General features: G+C 50.4%; 7 protein-coding genes across 7 annotated transcripts; 2 read left to right on the top strand and 5 right to left on the bottom strand.

Annotated features, from left to right (window-relative positions):
* Nucleotides 1–455: 455 nt before the first annotated feature.
* Nucleotides 456–1125, top strand: BDR25DRAFT_356705 (uncharacterized protein; the record flags this gene model as incomplete). Its single annotated transcript, XM_033695691.1, has 4 exons — nt 456–492; nt 525–569; nt 643–684; nt 845–1125. The coding sequence occupies 4 exons, from the start codon at nt 456–458 to the stop codon at nt 1123–1125; spliced, it is 405 nt and encodes a 134-aa protein (XP_033546318.1).
* Nucleotides 1124–2849, bottom strand: BDR25DRAFT_304542 (WD40 repeat-like protein). Its single transcript, XM_033690239.1, has 2 exons — nt 1291–2849; nt 1124–1240 (listed from the first exon to the last, which is right to left on the bottom strand). The coding sequence occupies exons 1-2, from the start codon at nt 2718–2720 to the stop codon at nt 1207–1209; spliced, it is 1464 nt and encodes a 487-aa protein (XP_033546319.1). The 5' UTR covers nt 2721–2849; the 3' UTR covers nt 1124–1206.
* Nucleotides 2850–2958: 109 nt separating this feature from the next.
* BDR25DRAFT_304543 (phenylacetyl-CoA ligase-like protein) lies at nt 2959–5284 on the bottom strand. Its single transcript, XM_033690240.1, has 7 exons — nt 4831–5284; nt 4391–4771; nt 4297–4339; nt 4017–4249; nt 3808–3970; nt 3430–3752; nt 2959–3376 (listed from the first exon to the last, which is right to left on the bottom strand). The coding sequence occupies exons 1-7, from the start codon at nt 5107–5109 to the stop codon at nt 3041–3043; spliced, it is 1758 nt and encodes a 585-aa protein (XP_033546320.1). The 5' UTR covers nt 5110–5284; the 3' UTR covers nt 2959–3040.
* Nucleotides 5285–7435: 2151 nt separating this feature from the next.
* On the bottom strand, nt 7436–10070 carry BDR25DRAFT_394424 (alpha/beta-hydrolase; the record flags this gene model as incomplete). The annotated part of the gene is made up of 6 exons (XM_033698306.1): nt 8283–10070; nt 8229–8250; nt 8081–8195; nt 7894–7976; nt 7696–7757; nt 7436–7633 (listed from the first exon to the last, which is right to left on the bottom strand). Exons 1-6 carry the CDS (start codon nt 9936–9938, stop codon nt 7436–7438), a joined length of 2136 nt encoding a protein of 711 aa, XP_033546321.1. The 5' UTR covers nt 9939–10070.
* A 442-nt stretch (nt 10071–10512) lies between these two features.
* Nucleotides 10513–11752, bottom strand: BDR25DRAFT_326273 (3-carboxy-cis,cis-mucoante lactonizing enzyme; the record flags this gene model as incomplete). The annotated part of the gene is made up of 4 exons (XM_033692265.1): nt 10513–10868; nt 10926–11396; nt 11447–11555; nt 11609–11752. 4 exons carry the CDS (start codon nt 11750–11752, stop codon nt 10513–10515), a joined length of 1080 nt encoding a protein of 359 aa, XP_033546322.1.
* A 392-nt stretch (nt 11753–12144) lies between these two features.
* Nucleotides 12145–16163, top strand: BDR25DRAFT_335002 (aromatic compound dioxygenase; the record flags this gene model as incomplete). Its single annotated transcript, XM_033692973.1, has 7 exons — nt 12145–12553; nt 12607–12971; nt 13021–13292; nt 13783–14302; nt 14889–15071; nt 15163–15398; nt 15469–16163. Exons 1-7 carry the CDS (start codon nt 12303–12305, stop codon nt 16159–16161), a joined length of 2520 nt encoding a protein of 839 aa, XP_033546323.1. The 5' UTR covers nt 12145–12302.
* Nucleotides 16164–16603: 440 nt separating this feature from the next.
* BDR25DRAFT_229369 (mannan endo-1,6-alpha-mannosidase) lies at nt 16604–18051 on the bottom strand (the record flags this gene model as incomplete). The annotated part of the gene is made up of 3 exons (XM_033685309.1): nt 16604–17182; nt 17265–17729; nt 17800–18051. Coding segments are annotated over 3 exons (1296 nt in total), but the record flags the coding sequence as incomplete, so codon positions are not given.
* Nucleotides 18052–18105: the final 54 nt, after the last annotated feature.

Raw genomic sequence — 18105 nt, forward strand, 5'->3', positions numbered from 1 at the left:
GAATAATAAACGAACATTTAGCCCGTGCATGTAGTTGAAATGAACAATTTCTAACTCTCCTGGCATACGGCTGACAGTTTTCGGCCCCATTCAAATATATAGTGGGTAAGTTACTCGAAGCCTTGGTGTAGTAGCTGCAGATCACGGCATCATTAGCACAGGACCTGAAGGAGGTGAGCCAACATCTCTGCTAGAAGGGGAACACCCCACGAAACATCTTGTTCGAGCTAATGGCGCAGATCATGAAATACTTTCCCTTCAAGCCTGCGTCAGCTATAGTAAACCGTACGTCGTGGAACATAACGTCAAATTGCTGGAGATTATTGTGGCAGAGGAGCACAAACATTTCTCGGTGAATTACTTCCAACAAGCTACGATATTATAAATAATGATTAATTGTTTCTGGGGGAAGGCGGATCTAAGTAGCTGTGGTGATATTGCACATAATCCGCAGAATGCAATCCATCGTTACCATGCATCAGTATGGCAGTGGTGAGCTAGTTTACCTTCTCGCGGTATGTCAGACGTCAAGGCAGTCAGTAATACAGTCACACCTGGTTTACACGTCAGTCTGAACAATCGACGGCTCTTAGAGATAGTTTATAGCTGAACTAGACCTGTAGTGTTGCAATTAGGTGTGAGCGATCTTTCTAATTCGCAAAACAGGAGATTTCGATGATAGCAGTACCACGGAACCCTCACTATGCCTCCTCCCCCTACATAGCCAACTCTATATTGCTCTTCTCAACACTAAAATAAGAGCACTAGATGAAGCCATTTTATTTCAAGCAAACTCGCTAGAAAATAGACCCTCCATAACCAATAAGGACTAGCTACTCAGTAGACTTGAGCTACTCAATAGACTTTAGTTCAGCTGTCGAAGTCAGTCTAGAACGGTCGAGTGGCAGCATTCATTCCCGCTGCTTATGTCGAGTATTCCAAGCGTTGAAATGCAGAACATACCGTAAAACAACTCGCTGGTTTGTGTTAGTCAACCGTCATGATGATGCTCAGTGTCGGCCGCCAAATGTATATTCTTTCGGATATTTTCTTGTGGCATTGGGCGGGTATCAAGATGTATTTGAACTTTCGAATGTGGTCTTGCCGTACAACATCTTCCTCTAACGAACACCCCGACATGAAATTAATTTTCGTTCTAAAGTAATCATAAAATCATTGAGAAGATGGCCACCGGATCGCAACCCCCTACACTGGTGTCTGAAAGACCAAAGAAACCGCACTATAACCGAATTAGCACAGGCTTTAATATCATCAAGGGAAAAAACTTACTCATCCCCAGCCGTCACCACAAAGGGTCCATCACCCTGCACAAATCCCATGATTCCTCCACCTTCACCACCTCCTCGATGTCCTTTCCATTCTCCCACCAACCCTTTTGCAGCAGCTGCAGTACCACCTCGTGCATCCCATCTCCTCACCACGCCATCGTAACCACAGGACGTCAGCAGCGCCGAATTTTTCAAAAACTCGACTTTGACGACTGCGTGCTCGATTTCTTGATCTGCGTGCGCGCCTTCAATTCTTCGGCGGACAGCAAAACGGTGAGCGGTATCGAAGAGTGTGATAGAGCCATCGACGTTGCCCACGGCCATCAGCGTTAAAGGAGCTGAAGTAAAGGATATCGTTTCTACATTATCATTTCCAGCCTGAAGAGAAGCGAGAATCTGTCCAGCCTGGCCTGCAGAAGATGTTAATGCTTTAGGACTTCCGGCTTGCTTTGCACCACCATCCTTGCTACTAGCACCCCTTCCACTTGATCCTGTGGACGGCGCAGCCTGACCTATTCTCGGCAAGCCAACAACACGGATATTGCCTTCTGGCCCCCCTACTACGGCGAAGGTACCATTTGGAGCAATGCCAACGCTGTAAAGCCCACCATCCACTTTGAATCGCTCGTCTAAACCAGTCAGGCCCACGACGTTCTGACCACCCTGCATACCGGCCAAACCCGCAGCCGCAGCATCACCAAACACATCCCAGACGTAGAGGCTCGAGTCTTCGGACACGGTAGCCAGTAATTTTCCATCCGGACTCCACGTACCCGCCGTGCACGTCTCCGTATGTAAATAGAAAGCCTGTAGAACTTGCAGCGGATTTGACTTTTCCGCAGCATTGATTTGGTAGACCCATACGGAGCCGTCGTTCGCGCCAAGTGCTACGACATTTGGATGATCGGGGGAAGGAGATGGTGAGAGCCAGTTGATTTCTTCCACCTCTTGCGCCTCGGCGAGGAATTTCCATCGTTTACCGGCAGGCTCACCTTGCCAGGTTCGTAGCTTGCCGTCTAGGCCAGCGGTGACGATATACTGGCCTTTGGGATGCGTGAAGGTGATTGAATTAATTGAATCCGTGTGACCCTCCAGTTTGAACAAACTCTTCAAGCTCTCCCGCTCCTGCGGCTGACCGGTTGCTTGGGGCCCAGTGGATGTCTGTGAGGGCGTCGCATCAAAAACGTAACCTACTTCGTCGCCGCCACCTGTAGCTATAATCTCAGGATGCACAGGGTGTTGCGCTATGCAGAAGATGCTGTCTTTGTGGCCGTCGAAATGAGCTGCGCTGTCATTCTGCAGTTGGATCTCCTCCATATTCACCTCTTCAACTTCACCGTCTTCGCCTTCCGACTCCATAGGCGCATCCCCATCATCGGTGATCTCTTCGCCAGCTTCAGCTTGATCTAGCATAGCGTCATCGTCATCCATGTCTGTGTCTGTGTGTTGGTTGTGGGCGGACATCGTCAAGAACGTTTAAATCTAGATTTACAAAATCGAGAGAGTGAATGTAGTAAAAGGTTTGTCCGCAAGAGCAGGAATATAAACGGTGGTGCTTAGAAATGCCACAGTGACAAATTCCATCAAGAACTTTTTAATTCGGAAGCACGTCGGAGGTAGGAATGCCGACGTCATTACTAACAGACGCATAACACGTGATTTATACGACCAGATCTATATACGACAAAATTGCAATGTTCTACTCAAACCCACGCATACGTAATTTGAATCCAAGACATAGATTTGAAAGGCTAAAGCTTTGCGCCCTTCGCTCTCCTACTCTCCCTCTCCTTGTCCCTCAGGAACCGTCTCAAGATCTTCCCGCTTGGGCTCTTTGGAATCACATCAATGAATTCGATGCCTCCCTTGATCCACTTGTACCTGGCTTTGTGCTCCTCGACATGTTTCTGAATCTGGCGAGCAACCATCCGGTCATTCTCTTCAAGGCCGACGGCTGGTGATTTGACAATGAACGCCTTCGGGACTTCACCCGCGTCATCATCGGGAACTTGGATGACGGCGCAATCATTGACAGCCGGATGCGTTAGAAGATGGGCCTCGAGCTCCGCGGGGGCTACTTGGTGTCCCTTGAGGTTTATTAGCTTTCCTTCTCCACTCCATTTCTATTACAAACGCTTACCTTCACTTTAATTAGCTCCTTGATCCGGTCAACTATGAATACGTGTTCATGTCCCAATGGCCCTTTACGAATCACCGCTTCGTCTCCAGTTCGCATGTATCCATCCTGGAATGTTTCCTTGTTGGCCTTTTCATTGTGCAAATAGCCTAAGACAACTGAAGGAGACTTGACGAGGAGTTCCCCGGGCTGGTCATACCCAGTGATCTCAACGCCTTCTGTCGTGACGATCTTACACTCAACGGCTGGTAGCAGAGAACCCGAAGATCCAAACCAGATGTCGTCTGGGCTAGAGGAGCACACGACGGTGCAGGTCTCAGTCAAGCCTTTTAGTTTCGGTTAGTTTCCCGCGGTTCATACCGTTCGTACAAGTAAGCTCACCATATCCTTGGCGGATGGCCCACGACGGGAATATCTTTTGCAAGTCTTCTGCCGTCTCCTTTCCGAGAGGTGCTGCCCCCGTGAATATCGACCAAACGCTACTAAGGTCGTATTTATCTAACACACTCTTATTCTTTGTCATCAAAATGATAATCGGGGGAACCTATTCCAGTAAGTTTCGTCTCACTCCAGTGGGAGGCACGACCGACCAGAAACAGCGAGTTAATCTTAAATCGCTGGACGGACTCTAAGAAGGTCGTGAAATCGAATTTAGGCAAGACTATCACGCCGTCGCCGCGGTAAACACTAGCATGGCAGATGACAACCAAACCATATATGTGGCTCATTGGCAAAAGCCCGAGCGCGACATCGGTGTAATCGGTCTGCTCTGTAGGTAATCTCTTTGTATCTCGATATGGCTTATCATATACGGCAATTTGAACTACGGAGAGTTAATGACGAACATTTCCGGAATGGATATCCACTTACGTGTGTTGGCGATAACATTTTTATGCGAAATCATGACACCTTTCTAAGAATTGTGAGCGGGGCATTCAAGACAAATTAGAGCGGGTGGTTCTACCGGCAGACCAGACGTGCCACTTGAGTAGCACAAGAAAGCAGTGCGCTTTGCGCCATGACCTGGCTCCCAATTTAACGGCTCCAAACGGTCCAGCTTCTGGCCTTCTCGGATGAGGTCATCGACCGTCTTCATGCCACTTGGGCTGCTCTTTCCACCAGCGAATTTCTCAGGTACCTCAAGGATATAGATGCGGTTGCTCGGTATCCCTACTTTCTGTGCGGCTTCTTGCGCGGCCTTGAGCAGCGGGATGCAGGTGAAAAGAGCTTTCGCGCCGGAGTCCTTCAATTGGTATTCGAGCTCGGCTGCTGAGTACGCGGCATTCACGGGCGACTGAATTCCACCAAGACGGTGTGTGGCCCATGCTAGCGGGAGCGTGTCAAGCTGGAAGTAGTCAGCACATCGGCAGCCGTGAAGCCAGGGCAGGAAAGCGCGAGTCGTACCGCATTCACCGAAAATACGGCTACGACTTTGTCCCACTCCGATCCCTCGTTTGGAGACCAACCAAACTCTTTCGCGAGACCTCGCGCCAGGTAGTCAACTCGCTCCTTGACCTCTAAGCTCGAGTAGTGTTTTCCAGTTAGGCCGCAGGTGAAGGGAGACTTTGAGTATCCTAGCGGGTGTCGTCCATAGTGCTCCTCGAGCATAAAGTCGGCTATCGGTATCCCGTCGGGCGGGTCAAAGGGGAGCTCGGGGACCCACGAGGGGGCGGTAAACGTCATGTTGGCGGCCGTTTGCACTTGTCTATTTGGCTACGTGGATGGCAGCTGCTTGAACTCTAGATTCCGCAGGCCAAGAAGCACAATTGGGGAGGAGTGAGAAGAGACGAAATCAGGGACAGGGGCTGTCACGGCTTTTTCATGGCTTGAAGATGACGCTTAGCAAGCGCCTTCGGATGGCGGCCACAGCTCGGGGATGAGCACCATCAGCCATCTCCGCATGGGGAGCTTGTCCCAAGACTCCAACAAGAAACCTGGGGTAGCCTCGGTAATCCTGATACGGCTAGCTAATAAAGCTGGGGCCCTTTACAACCATGCACGGCACGTGCACGCTGGTTACAAGACCGCCGTGCTCTTAACAGTCTCCCGTTTCGCGGCTTCAGCAAATCACAAACGGCAAGAGATAATTAATTCAAAAGTTTACGGAAGTAAAGAGATGCCTCCTTTATATTCTAGTCCGAATATTTTATTTGTATTCTTATATGAAGTTTGAAGTTCCCTTAGATTTTGGTAGATTTGTACGGATTATGGGTTGTGAGCTTTTGGTGTGCGGCCGGCCGTTGAAGTCTCGGCGCTCACGATATCATGTCTCCACGAGTCCATGCCCTTCAGCCTTTAAAACGTCCAAATATGAAATGGAGTAAATTTGGTGCAGATACCACATGTCTGGCTCCGCCGTCACAACACCACACGCTGCTCTGCCATGCTACAGCGCGAGTCTTGGTCTCAACATTCACATCCACCACTCCAACTCAGCCATTCACTACTTCCTTCAAGGGAAATGTGCAGGGGTCATGATTCACCCATTTAATATTCTTCGCTGATTGAAAAATTGGCTACTTCTGTCTCAATACACTTCAACAGCAGCCATGTTCTGTGCCCAGAATAAATACTTTTGTCCATCGGTCCTTTCTTCTGCTAGATTTCTCTCCTTCTGCAACGCTTTTTGTTCCTTTAACCTCAATATACTACCTTCATATTGTTATGTTCGTTCGTGTATCCCAATTTCCACCATGAGCAGCTCTGAGCCTCCTACTGAGTTAACTTTAGCACCAATTGCTGCAGATAGCAACACCAAGGGCAAGAGAGATTCCCTAGTGTCACAAGACACGGCTCAAGCCAGTATTTTTGATTAGGATTTCCACTCTTTGGACGTTCCCTGTTCTCAACACGCGCCCTCTCTTGAACTAAGCCTCCAAGTTCATGGTCAAATGCTCACTAGGAATTCAACGAAGTTCTCGCCCTCGACTACTTCAAGCAGCAAAAAATCAGAGTGTAGAGTGGGGGTTTCCTGTCTGGTGTAGAAGGTGCGCGTGGGAGAAAATGTGGTGTTATGGGTGATTATGTGATGTTGATAGTGAATCTAGAAGATGGTTATTTGACATCTGGCTTCTGTACTTGAATGATTGTTTGATTTATGCGATGTAGGGTTGAAAGTTGTTGGAAAGTTGTAGTGATGTAATTAGTGCCGCAACGCCTGAGGGACTCACTTAACCACCATGGTAGAACACACAGGAGTGCGAATGGAGCTTACTGTAACCCCTTAAGCCTATAATTAGCCACTTATTTTGGCATCTTCTCCAAAAGTGAACCTCTAAATCAAGTGAATTTCTGCATGTAAATGAGATATCAGAGCTGTAGGGAGGTTCTAGGGTATCGGGGAGACCCTTGCTTCCTTAACAGAATAAGCAGGGGCGTGAATGAAGCTTTCTATGTCTTTGCACCTCCATCTATCGCTGCATATCTGTGTTGATATAGCTCTAGAATTTGACCAATACCATAGATTAAATAGACTATTTACAATCTAGAGATCTTATACTATGTAAGGAATGCCCTAGAGATCTATGATACACGAGGAGAATAGTACAGAGTGTGAATAGAGGTACTACTGTGTTGTGGAGATGAATGAAATCCTTAATATTCCTTCTATCAAGTAAATATCAATAACACCTATCCCATTTGTCTACTACACGACAATGAAGAAGATAATAGGGGCCTCCTTAGCCGGATATGCAGTTGAATGTTCACTACGAATATTTTCGGAGTAGAAGGCGAGATCAGGGGTTCTTATTGGCTTGTATTGTTGTCTATAAATGCTCCCAAAAGGTTCGGCCGAAGGAAAACTTATGCTGCTTATCTGCCTTAAGCATCTAGGCTTTGCATTTCGGACCCGTCCTTTAGAGCCTGTGTCGTAAGGCGCATCACCTTTTCGGGTGGTTACGGCTGCGGTATGGACTGGCTACTGACTAGCAGAGAACTTGGCCTTTTAACGAACTGCGTCTTATCCGTTGCCGTATGATATGGCATCAGTCACGGGTACGCGCCATCCCTATGCAGCACACTCCTTGGACCTATTGGTAAAGAATGCAGAGGACAGAGCACTGTCAGTGGCGTCCGAGCCAAGAGCCATAACCGCTTCGAAGTGCCCCCACTCACCCATATTTCTGCGTGACTTCTTGTGAATCTTCTCGCGAATCTTCTTGTGGTTTGTCAGGGTATCGCCATCATCTAAATGGACGAGCTTGCGCTGTCCTGCATGCTCTCCAACCTAAGCGTTTCTCGATAGCTTAGAATTGATCTCTACAGCACCCTCACGGATAATTTTAATGCACAGAAGGTTTTCCAGGCCCCATCTCTGCTGTCGATATCCTCTAGCGACGTGTCTCTTTAAAGCATGCAACTAATTATTACTACTTCCTGCTCCTAGCGACGGTCCCGTGATAATATCTTCTACCTACCTGACTATCTAGAAAAGCAACCAAAGGATCCACTAGAAGTTAAAGACACCAAGACATCTCGAACAGCACTCAGAGAAAGGTAGAGGTGCTCCAAAAACCCTGTCAGCCTTTCCCCTAATAGAACGAGGATTCCTGAAGCCGTTGTTAACAAGTGATTTGATGGTATTAGGCTTCTTATTCTATAATAGAGACCTTTATCTAGGCTCCCTACTCAGGCTATGCGCAAAAGGGGGTACCCAATGTCGAGATTAGAGAAGAGGGGTTGAACATCCACTTGCATACCTTCTAGAAAAGCCAATGTACTCTCTGATCCTTGCTCGCCACCCTTAGCCACAATACCAATCTCCACAACTGGCACCATTCAGCAAGAAAGGGGTGGAATACACTGATTCGTAACTACCTCCACCTCCTCCTCCTTCATCCCATAAACTCTCTTACAAACTCCGCCACCACCTCTGGCCTCTCCACCATCGGCAAATGACCCGCCCCATCCACAACCTTCAACTCCACACCAGTCCCCAGCGTCTCCGCCATCTCCTTCATCGTCTTCGGCAGCACGCCATCACCCGCCCCAACTACAAATGCACCTTTCCCCTGATACCCCCTCATCAACTCCCTAAAGTCATATTGATACAGCGCTTGAACACTCTCCTTGAACCCCTGCAAACTATTCTCCTTCACCATGTTCTTGACCCTTTCAATCTCTGGCAAAATCGCAGAAGAAGCGTAACTCTCTTTCGTAAACCACCTCCGTACCGTAAGCTCAGCTAACTGGTTACCTACGATGGGTTCACCAGACGAAGCCTTCGCGCCTTCCGTTTCGCAAACTTCGATCCGCTCGCCCCATGCTTTTGGATTCCCAGGCGGAGCGACGGAGTTTGTGTCGCAGGCCACGAACGCAGTGATGCGGGTTGGGTACTTGAGAGCTGCGTTCAGCGCAGTAGCGCCGCCAAGGCTGACGCCCACGGCTGTGGCCGTGGGGACGCGGAGGGCATTAAGGAGGGTGATGATGTCGGAGGCGAGGACGTCGACTGTAATTGGGCGTTTGTTTTCTGTGGGGACGGAAGTCCGACCCCGGGTGTTGTAGCGCAGGATGCGGTATTTGTAGTTTGTAGTTTTGAGGAGGTGAGGGACGAATGAATCCCAGATGCCGATGTTGACGAGGATCGAATTTACGAGGACGATGACAGGGGCATTGGGGTCGGAGGAGCCTTCAAGACGGTAGGGGATATTTACTCTGTCTGGAGTTGTGACAAAAGACTCAATTGCCGGATACCCCGTCAATACAGCGCTCGCGGGAATCGTCTTCGTCAATCCATCTGGGCTCTCCGCAGCCACAGTCTCGGGCGTCGACAAGGAAGAAAGGTCCCTAGGTGCCGGTCCAAACGTATAATACAAATCATACGTTCTCCTCCTCTTCTCACCCACCACACTCCTATAAATCTCATCATTCCACTTCGTACTTGTCGCAGCCACAAACTCCGGTCCACCCAACCCATTCACAGGCGCATACTCATGTAGCGCTAGAAACTCCTTCTCCCTCTCCGGCTCCAGATTGCTAGTCACAAATCTACGAGTTCGTCTCCACCCTGGGACTTTCATGAGAAGTGGGATATGTTCTTCTTTATACCACCTTGCCAATTCTTTCTCCTTATCGTCACCGGGATGGAGACTCAAAAATACAGCAACCATAACATTGCCTTCCGCACAATTTTCCATATCCTCCATCCTCTTAAACCCCTCCCCTCTAACTTCCTCCACAAAATCGTAGAATCGCCTATCAACTTTAATCTGCTTCATCGTATCCCTCTCCCTCTGGCTCTGCACCGGTGGTAACCGCAATTTCGTGTACACATCTTTCGTCAACCAGTCCATATCCTCGATATCGTAAATCGCCATCCATTCCGGCCTAGTCTCAGAAGCAGGGCTGTGGGCCAAGATGTCGTTGGCGCGGTACCGGAAGCCATTTTGGCAGAAGCTGAGACGGAGGCGGCCAGGGCCGTGTTCATTGTTGTACCAGTCGTGGAATTGGGGGATTGGGAGAGAGGATTTAGGTTGCATAGTTACGTAAAGGATGCCTGGTGTTGGTGCCATGGCGAAAAAGATATTTCCAACTTCCCTCTAAAAATCAAAGCGTTGAAGATGTGAGAGGGAATTCAGGATTGGTCTGCAGGTAGTCTGATCTGATATGGCTAAGAAGGGTTGTTGGGAAGGATCAAGACAGAAAGAAATGTAAGACGAACGAGTCCTCCACAACAATCCCCGACATTGGAGAGGCCGCGCCGCCATGACGAATGCGGCTGGGGTGTTTATGAGTTGCTCCGGTGGCATCTGCCGGCAGAAGGTTTGGCCTGGAAAGTCGAGCAACGAAATTGCCCCGCGTCAGTTCCGAGGTCGGAACTGGGCTGCCCCTCGATCGAGAATACGCCGAAATGTGCGTGTGCAACTGAAGGCGTTTTTGATTATGCACGAAGTCAGCCGAAAAGATATGCAGCTAACATATTTCATCAGTCTGACAGGGGTTGCAGAGTGGCTCGGTATGGGTGCCGGGAAGTGGAAGCTTTGCTTTGTGTCGCGCATGTCTAATTTCACAGTCTACCTAATCACCGAATCACAAGAAGGAATGCCAGTGTGACAGAAGCCATCTATTGCTATACCCTTTCCTGCCTTAATCATACCAAATCGCATTCATTCCAAAGCCCGGCTCCTTAATCTCCAGCCTCGCCACTCGAGCCAAAAACTCCTTATGCCATCTATATATCTCAATACCCCCTTTCTCATCATCGGTCAAAGCGAGCCATTCATCTGTCCAGGGGCAAGGACTGACAGCGTTTGAATGACCACCGCTTGTCGGCGTAGGGTTGAGACAAATCTGGCGCTCAATCACTCCATCCGCATTGACCTTGAAAGCGGCGATGTAGCCTGTTAGATCAAAGGAATTTGCCCGCGAGGTAGCGAACAGGTATTGGCTGGATTGAGTGAGGAAGACTACGTCGCTGCGGTACATTTTGGGGTTGGGAATGTCTATGGCATGCTCATGAGTATTGTTTGCTGATATTCGAACTGCCAGAGTACACTCACCGGGAGGTATCAGTGGATAGCTTTTATGCGTATACACCGGCAATCGCGTCTTCTCGTCGATTACATACTCGCACAATCGATTCCCAGCCTCCATCAAGGCATACAGATACTTCCCACTGGGGTGTATTTCTACCCATCTTGGATGATCGCCTTTCGCTGGTGCATCCACACTGCCAACCAGTTCCACCGTTCCATCATTGTGCTTTTTGTGGCACCACAGTCGGTTGGCCCACATGTCTGCAGAATATAGATAAGTTTCTGTGGGATCAAACACCATGCCGTGGATCGCAGACTTATCACAGTATTCATAGTCTTGAATGTGCTTGTCTATACTGCCATCTTCCTTGACACTGAAGACATTGCCGTAGTTAGCGTAGTCGTAGAATGGGTTTCCGTATACACAGTAGGGCGGTTTCTTAGCCGCGAGAACAAAAATTGCGCGCGTTCCAGTGTCTGCTTCTGCTGCCTTCGCTGCAGCTTTTCAGTTAAGTGCTGTTGTGAGTCGAAGTCTGAAGACGTACGATGACCGCCCATGGGGTGCGAAGAGCTGTGAACAATTTCAGAGGGGCTCGTGACTACATGACTAGACCATTTCTTCATCGACGCGCCGTAGATGTTCATTCTCCTGTGCTAGACGAAGATAATGAGCCGTTGACCGCAATTGGAAGGCAAGATGCACCTACGTCGAAGGTCATCCATGAAATGGGCTCATTTTGAGGAATCTCTGTCTTCTTAGTGACTTTTAAGCTTAACGCCTCGTCGTCGAACTCGACCGTAACAATGATGCCTGGTGGGGTCCATGTCCCTACCATGAGGTGGTGCTTCATGATGCCGTGACCCAGTGCCTTGAAGACTCTAGGGAAAAGGGAAATCCTTACTTTTCACCAAAAAGATGTTTTCTCCCTGCCCCATCGCGACGTGCCTCATCCATGCCCCGAGACCATGGCCGAGGGTGGGGGAATTGTTCAGATCCGGGGAAAGCAGCCGGAAGAAAGCTGGGTAAGTCTTTACCCAGAATGACTGCACCGTGATTGGCCGATCTTACATCACCATTGCGGGGCAACAAGCATCAGCTTCGGCACTCGAATGTAAAGAAATACTACGGATCAAAAGCCGATGGGCTTTGCCGCCATTGCGCTCAGCAATTGCGGTCGCGGGGGGCTGGGTGACCTGATATCGGCCGGCTGTGACGGGTAAGAAGGGTTGGAGACCCAGGAGGTTTAGATTTAAGACGGTGCCTGGTCCTGTTGGGGGATTTCCAAGACAGACTTGCATTCGCAACTTTCCACAGACTTCAAGCTTCAGACTCAGGCTCTTCTTATTCTTCACTACCCTTCTCTTCTTTTTAAAATCCAAAGTAGGATACCAACTTTCAAAATGTCCGCGCCACACCGATTTGACCCCAACTTCACCGACTCCGTCATCAATGCTATGGGCCCGAACACGGACCCTCGCACGCGCGAGATCATGACCTCTCTGATCCGGCACCTGCACGACTTCACGCGCGAGGTCGAGCTGACCGTCGACGAGTGGATGGCCGGCGTCAAGTTCATCAACCTAATCGGACAGACGTCGACTCCCACGCGAAACGAGGCGCATCGCATGTCCGATATATTTGGCCTGGAATCGTGAGTTGTGCTATGCTTCAGCGGCTACAATTAGTGCTAACCGTTCGTGTTAGACTTGTCGACGAAATTGCCCACAAGCACGTCAATGAATCCGGTGAAGAGCCCACATCCTCCTCCATTCTCGGCCCATTCTGGTCGCCCGATGCGCCTTTCCGCGAGAACGGCGGCAGCATTATCGTGTCTCCTCACCAGGGAGAACAAACCCTGATGCACGGTGTCATCACCGACCTCGATACCAAGAAGCCTATTCCCGGCGCTGTAATTGACATCTGGCAAGCCTCGTCCAATGGAAGGTACGACTTCCAGGACCCAGAGAACCAGGTGCCGAACAATCTGCGAGGGAAGTTCAGGTGCAACGAGAAAGGCGAATACTGGTTCTACTGCTTGAAACCGACTGCCTATTCTCTGCCCACGGATGGTGAGTGCTCCCTGCCCCAGATCTGTAAAACGAATGCTGACGAGACCAGGTGCTGCTGGAGTGATTTTTGAGGCCCTTGACCGACACCCCATGCGACCAGCCCACATCCATCTCATGATCACTGCACAGGGATACAAGCCGGTGACCACGCAAATCTATCCCCGAGATGACCCCTACGTCACCAACGATACCGTATTCGCTGTTAAAGACGACTTGCTCATCGACTTCACTCCGCGCGAGGGCGACCCGAAGGCTAAGCTGGACTTAGTATACGATGTGCGATTGGCACCGAAGGAAAGCAAGACTACCCCAATGGAGGGCGTAGCACGCTTGTAGATTAGAGAAAAAGGACGCGAGGAAATTGCATATGCCTTGTAACGCATGTGGCGTTGGAGTTCTGTAGCGCGCTTTGGTTGGTCGTTCAGATGGCGGTACCTGCATTTGATTGGAGGCTTGATTGGACTGTATATATTATGCCTAATTCATGAAGAGCAATCTGAAGCCTGGATCTGTTAGTTCTTTCCGAAGCCGGTGAAGTCGGTGAAGCCGACAAAGCAGGATAAAGTCTTCTGAGGAACGGCTGCCGGTACCGATATCTCCGACAGAACCCCAGGATTCCCCACACTCTGTTATGATGTACCGAGCACCGTTCCGATGGGTCCCTGAGATCTATCGGTACCTCCTAAGCTTCGCGAGTACTCGGTTCATCCAGTTCGCCGTTTAGCAATATTAAATACTACTGGCTCCGGCCCAGCTTCCTCAAGCATGAAACCCACTCCAATTCCCGCCACCTTCAAACCTTTATCACAAGATGAGGGTTTCATACGCCCCAAAAGAGCCCCCAAATTCAAACGACGCACCCATCTACGAGCGCATATCCGCACGCCGCGCTCCACGCCCACTCATCCATCTGGATCTGGCTCTACTGCAATCACCGCCAGTGGCAGATGGCTGGAACAGCTTCATGGGCGCAATCCGCACTAAAACCACCATCGACGAAAGCATCAAAGAACTCGCCATCTCACGTATCGCGGTTCTCAACAAAGCAGTCTACGAATGGGACATCCATGCCGCCCTGGCACTAAAGGGCGGCATTACACCCGAAGGACTTGAAACAATATATAACGCCGAGGTTGTCAGGCTCGGGGATAGAGTGAAGGATAGAGATGAAGGGGGATTGACGAGGGAGCAGTGGGTGGTGCTTGCGTATACGGATCAGATGACGCGGGGAGTGGAGACGAGTGAGGGGGTTATGAAGAAGTTGAGGGAGTTTTTGGATGATAGACAGGTGGTGGAGTTGACGGCTACGGTTGCAGCATACAATTGTGTGAGTAGGTTTTTAGTTGCGTTGGATGTGGGGGAGAAAAATGGGCGGCCGATGAAGAGTGTGAAGGAATTAGAGGCTGAGCTGAGCGGGGACAAGTGATTAGTATTGACTTTGCTCCGGGGGGGAGGGAGCAGGCGCTGGCGGTGAACAGAATTGTGGGCTTCCGTAGCTGAATTCCTAAACTAAGAAAGCTCAATCGCTTATGGGACACCATGTGAAGCCGTTTCTCGGACCGTGCGTCTTCCCCGCCTTGAGCCGGCGAAAGCCGTGCCGCGGTTCCCCAGACTCCAAGCCCATCGTTCATCCCAATCCAGGGCCAGAATGATTACCGCTCGCAACGTCCACGACTCTCTACCACAATGGCTTCTCTTCAACCCAGATTCCTATCTCGCAGCATCCGTCAGCTAGGCAGACACCAACCCCGTCCAGTGTTCCTCCACGCGCGCCGCCATGCTTCCACCAAGCACCCGAGAGGCTTCGTGCCGCCCTCGGCAGCAGACCTCGAGGAGCTGCGGGAACGAGTACAGGAATTCGCGCGTAGGTGCCCCCCCCCTTTTGCTCACCTCGCACAAGCTAACGTCATCTCCCAGGTCGCGAGATCCCCGACGAGCTGGCCCTGAAGACTGACCAAGAAAACGAATTCCCCAACGACATGTGGAAGAAGTTCGGAGAAGCTGGCTTCCTGGGCATAACTGCAGATGAGGAATACGGAGGCCTAGGGATGGGGTATCAAGCGCATTGTGTGGTTATGGAGGAGATTAGTCGGGCTTCTGGTGTGTTCGTTCGCTACCTCGTCCTACTTCCATACTTGCACGAAGCTTTGCATGGGTTGCGTTGGAGACACATGCTGACATGTTTAGGAAGGCAGTATCGGTCTTTCCTACGCCGCACACTCGCAACTCTGCGTTAACCAGCTTATGCTCAATGGATCCTCCCAGCAGAAAGCGGAGTTCCTGCCCGGACTGATATCTGGGGAACAAATCGGCGCTTTAGCAATGTCGGAGCACTCAGCCGGGTCAGATGTTGTAAGCATGAAAATGACAGCGAAAGAGGTCGATGGTGGCTACCTTCTAAACGGCACGAAAATGTGGATAACGAACGTATGCTCCGCCCCTCCTCCCCGTCCCAATGGGAACCGAGCTAGTCGAGCAGAATGCTAACCCTTCCCAGGGTCCAGACGCCCACACTATAGTCGTCTATGCCAAAACCATCCCCTCGGCCGGCAGCAAAGGCATAACCGCCTTCATCGTCCCCGCCTCTTCCCCGGGCTTCTCCTGCTCCAAAAAACTCGACAAACTCGGCATGCGGGGCTCCAACACCGGCGAACTCATCTTCTCCGACGTCTTCGTCCCCCACTCCAACGTTCTCGGCGCCCCTAACCGCGGCGTACGCGTGCTAATGGAAGGCCTCGACCTCGAGCGTCTCGTCCTCAGCGCCGGGCCCCTAGGCCTCATGCAAGCCGCTCTCGACGTCGTGCTTCCCTACACCCACACCCGAAAACAATTCGGCATCCCCATCGCACACAACCAGCTCATTCAAGGCAAACTCGCAGACATGTACACCAAATTCCGGGCCTCGTCGTCGTACACGTATGCTGTCGCTGCAGCGATCGATAACTCGCATGAAGCGCCGGTTATCAAGACGCAGGATTGCGCGGGCGCGATTTTGTTTGCTGCGGAGAGGGCGACGGAGTGTGCATTGGATGCGATTCAGCTGATGGGTGGTATGGGGTATGTTAATGAGGTGGCGGCGGGGAGGTTGTTGAGAGATGCGAAGTTGTATGAGATTGGGGCCGGGACGAGTGAGGTTAGACGGATGGTTATTGGGAGGGTGTTTAATAAGATGTTTGATGAGGCAAGGTGAGGAAGGAGTGGGTGGGTGGGCGGAGGGATTGTGTAGTGTACATCTAGTCTGTTAATCTCGGGTAGAAGAGCAGATGGTATGGTATGGTATAAATGCCGTACTTACTCACACTCCACATTTATGTTCTATCTAACAATAATGGATTGTTTGCTCCTGTCAATTGAGGCTTGAGCCTGGAGGTTAACTTCATAAGCTTGTGTGGTTTCTGTCGTAGTTGTAGTTATTTGTAATTATTGGGACTTTATGTCTATGGACGTTGCTGAATTTCATTTGAATTCCATCTACCAGAAAGCCTCTCGCTACCCATCTACACGAATCTAGTCCAGTCCTACCCAGAGACGCCCAGAACTCTTAAGTCATCTTTTCCTCATCCCAAGCCCAAGCCCAAGCCTAAATACACCATAAGCTCTCTCCTCCCCTCTCCCTCCCCTTCCCCTCCCTATCAAGAAATCAGCCACCACCCAACCCCAACCGTAAACCCCAATACCAACGCCGTCAAAACCCCCGCGCCAGCCTTATCCCCCGTTGTAACCACCTTCGGCGCATCCTTCGGCCTTTGGCTCTCCCCTGTCCCCGCCGCTGGATTCCCCTTGCTCGTTCCCCCATTATCCGCCGAGTACGGCGGTCTGGATTGGCTGATAAGATTACTCTGAATAATCCCCAGTGCACTCATTTCTTGGCCGACCCCGCCATTCCCGTCATAGCTGTCGTAATACCAGCGGCTTCCGCACATGGTGCCGGATTTGCCGCCGTTGCATTGCTTGGCGGCAGCTTTGGCAGAGGCTTGGAGGAGGGGGGTGAGCTGTGCGGAGGTGAAGGGTGCGAGTTGTACACAGACGGCTAGCCAGCGGGAGAAGGATGCTTTGAAGGACCATTGGTCTGTGTCGCATTTCTGGTTGACCTCGCAAGCTACTTCCACCATGACGCCTTTTTGGTCTTTGGGGAAGAATATTGGGATGTGGGATAGGAAACCAGAGAGGCGATCACCCCAGGTCGAGTTGCCGTTTGTGTAGTTGTACATCTGCTCATGCGTTAGAACATCGTTTGCATTTGAAATCTGGGAAAGGGGTGAAATTAGGGGGACATTGGGTACTAAGACTTACGTATGCTGTCCCAGCAATCAAGATGCCGTAATTATACGTCCATTGCATTTGATCCGCATCCACGCATCCCTTCAACACATCCGTCCCATCATAGACTTGCATATCCTTCGTTAACAATGGGCTCTGCATAAGCCAATCAAACGCCTTCTCTGCCCACTCTGCATACGTCGCATTCCCGGTATACTTTGCCAACCTCGCGCCCAATTGGAACATGCCGCCATTCGCAGCAATGTTCTTGTAATTATACCCGCCGATCCATTGGTATATTTGCCAGCGGAGGCCGCCTTTGCATTGAGTAGTGTCCCAGCGCTTTATGAGTTGGTTCATGACAGACTGCGCGAGAGCGAGCCAGCCAGGTTTGTCGGAAGGAGGGTTCGGGAATCCGAGTTCGGCGGCGGACATTACAGAGAAGGCCCAGAAGAGCTGGTCGTCGTTTCCTTCGTCTTTGCTTTGGTTCGAGGGCATCTATTTACGTCAGAATTCTCGATTCTACACATTACCTCTCCACCTTTTGGAGGGAATCATGCCGTCTTACAAGATCTGCTTGTACGCCTATTTGGAACAGAATCGCGTCTCTGACTGCATCATTATAGGTTGTGTCGTTGGTGTAATACCAATAATCAATGAACTGTCCAAACATGGCACCAGCTTCCCACCAGTAGTATGGAGGATATGTTAGAAGACCCGGAATTCCGCTCAAGATTTTAATTCCCCCGCCACTGGGCTTGTCTGCATACAAGCTGAACAGGTTCCCAGCGACTGCTTTTGCAGCACTCTTCACGGAGTCTGTGGCTTATCTCAGCGTGTGACCTTTGAATAAAGGAGACAAGAGTGGAGATTA

The sequence above is a fragment of the Lindgomyces ingoldianus genome (assembly GCF_010093535.1).
Source record: "Lindgomyces ingoldianus strain ATCC 200398 unplaced genomic scaffold BDR25scaffold_21, whole genome shotgun sequence".
In the NCBI taxonomy this organism is placed as follows: Eukaryota; Fungi; Ascomycota; class Dothideomycetes; order Pleosporales; family Lindgomycetaceae; genus Lindgomyces; species Lindgomyces ingoldianus.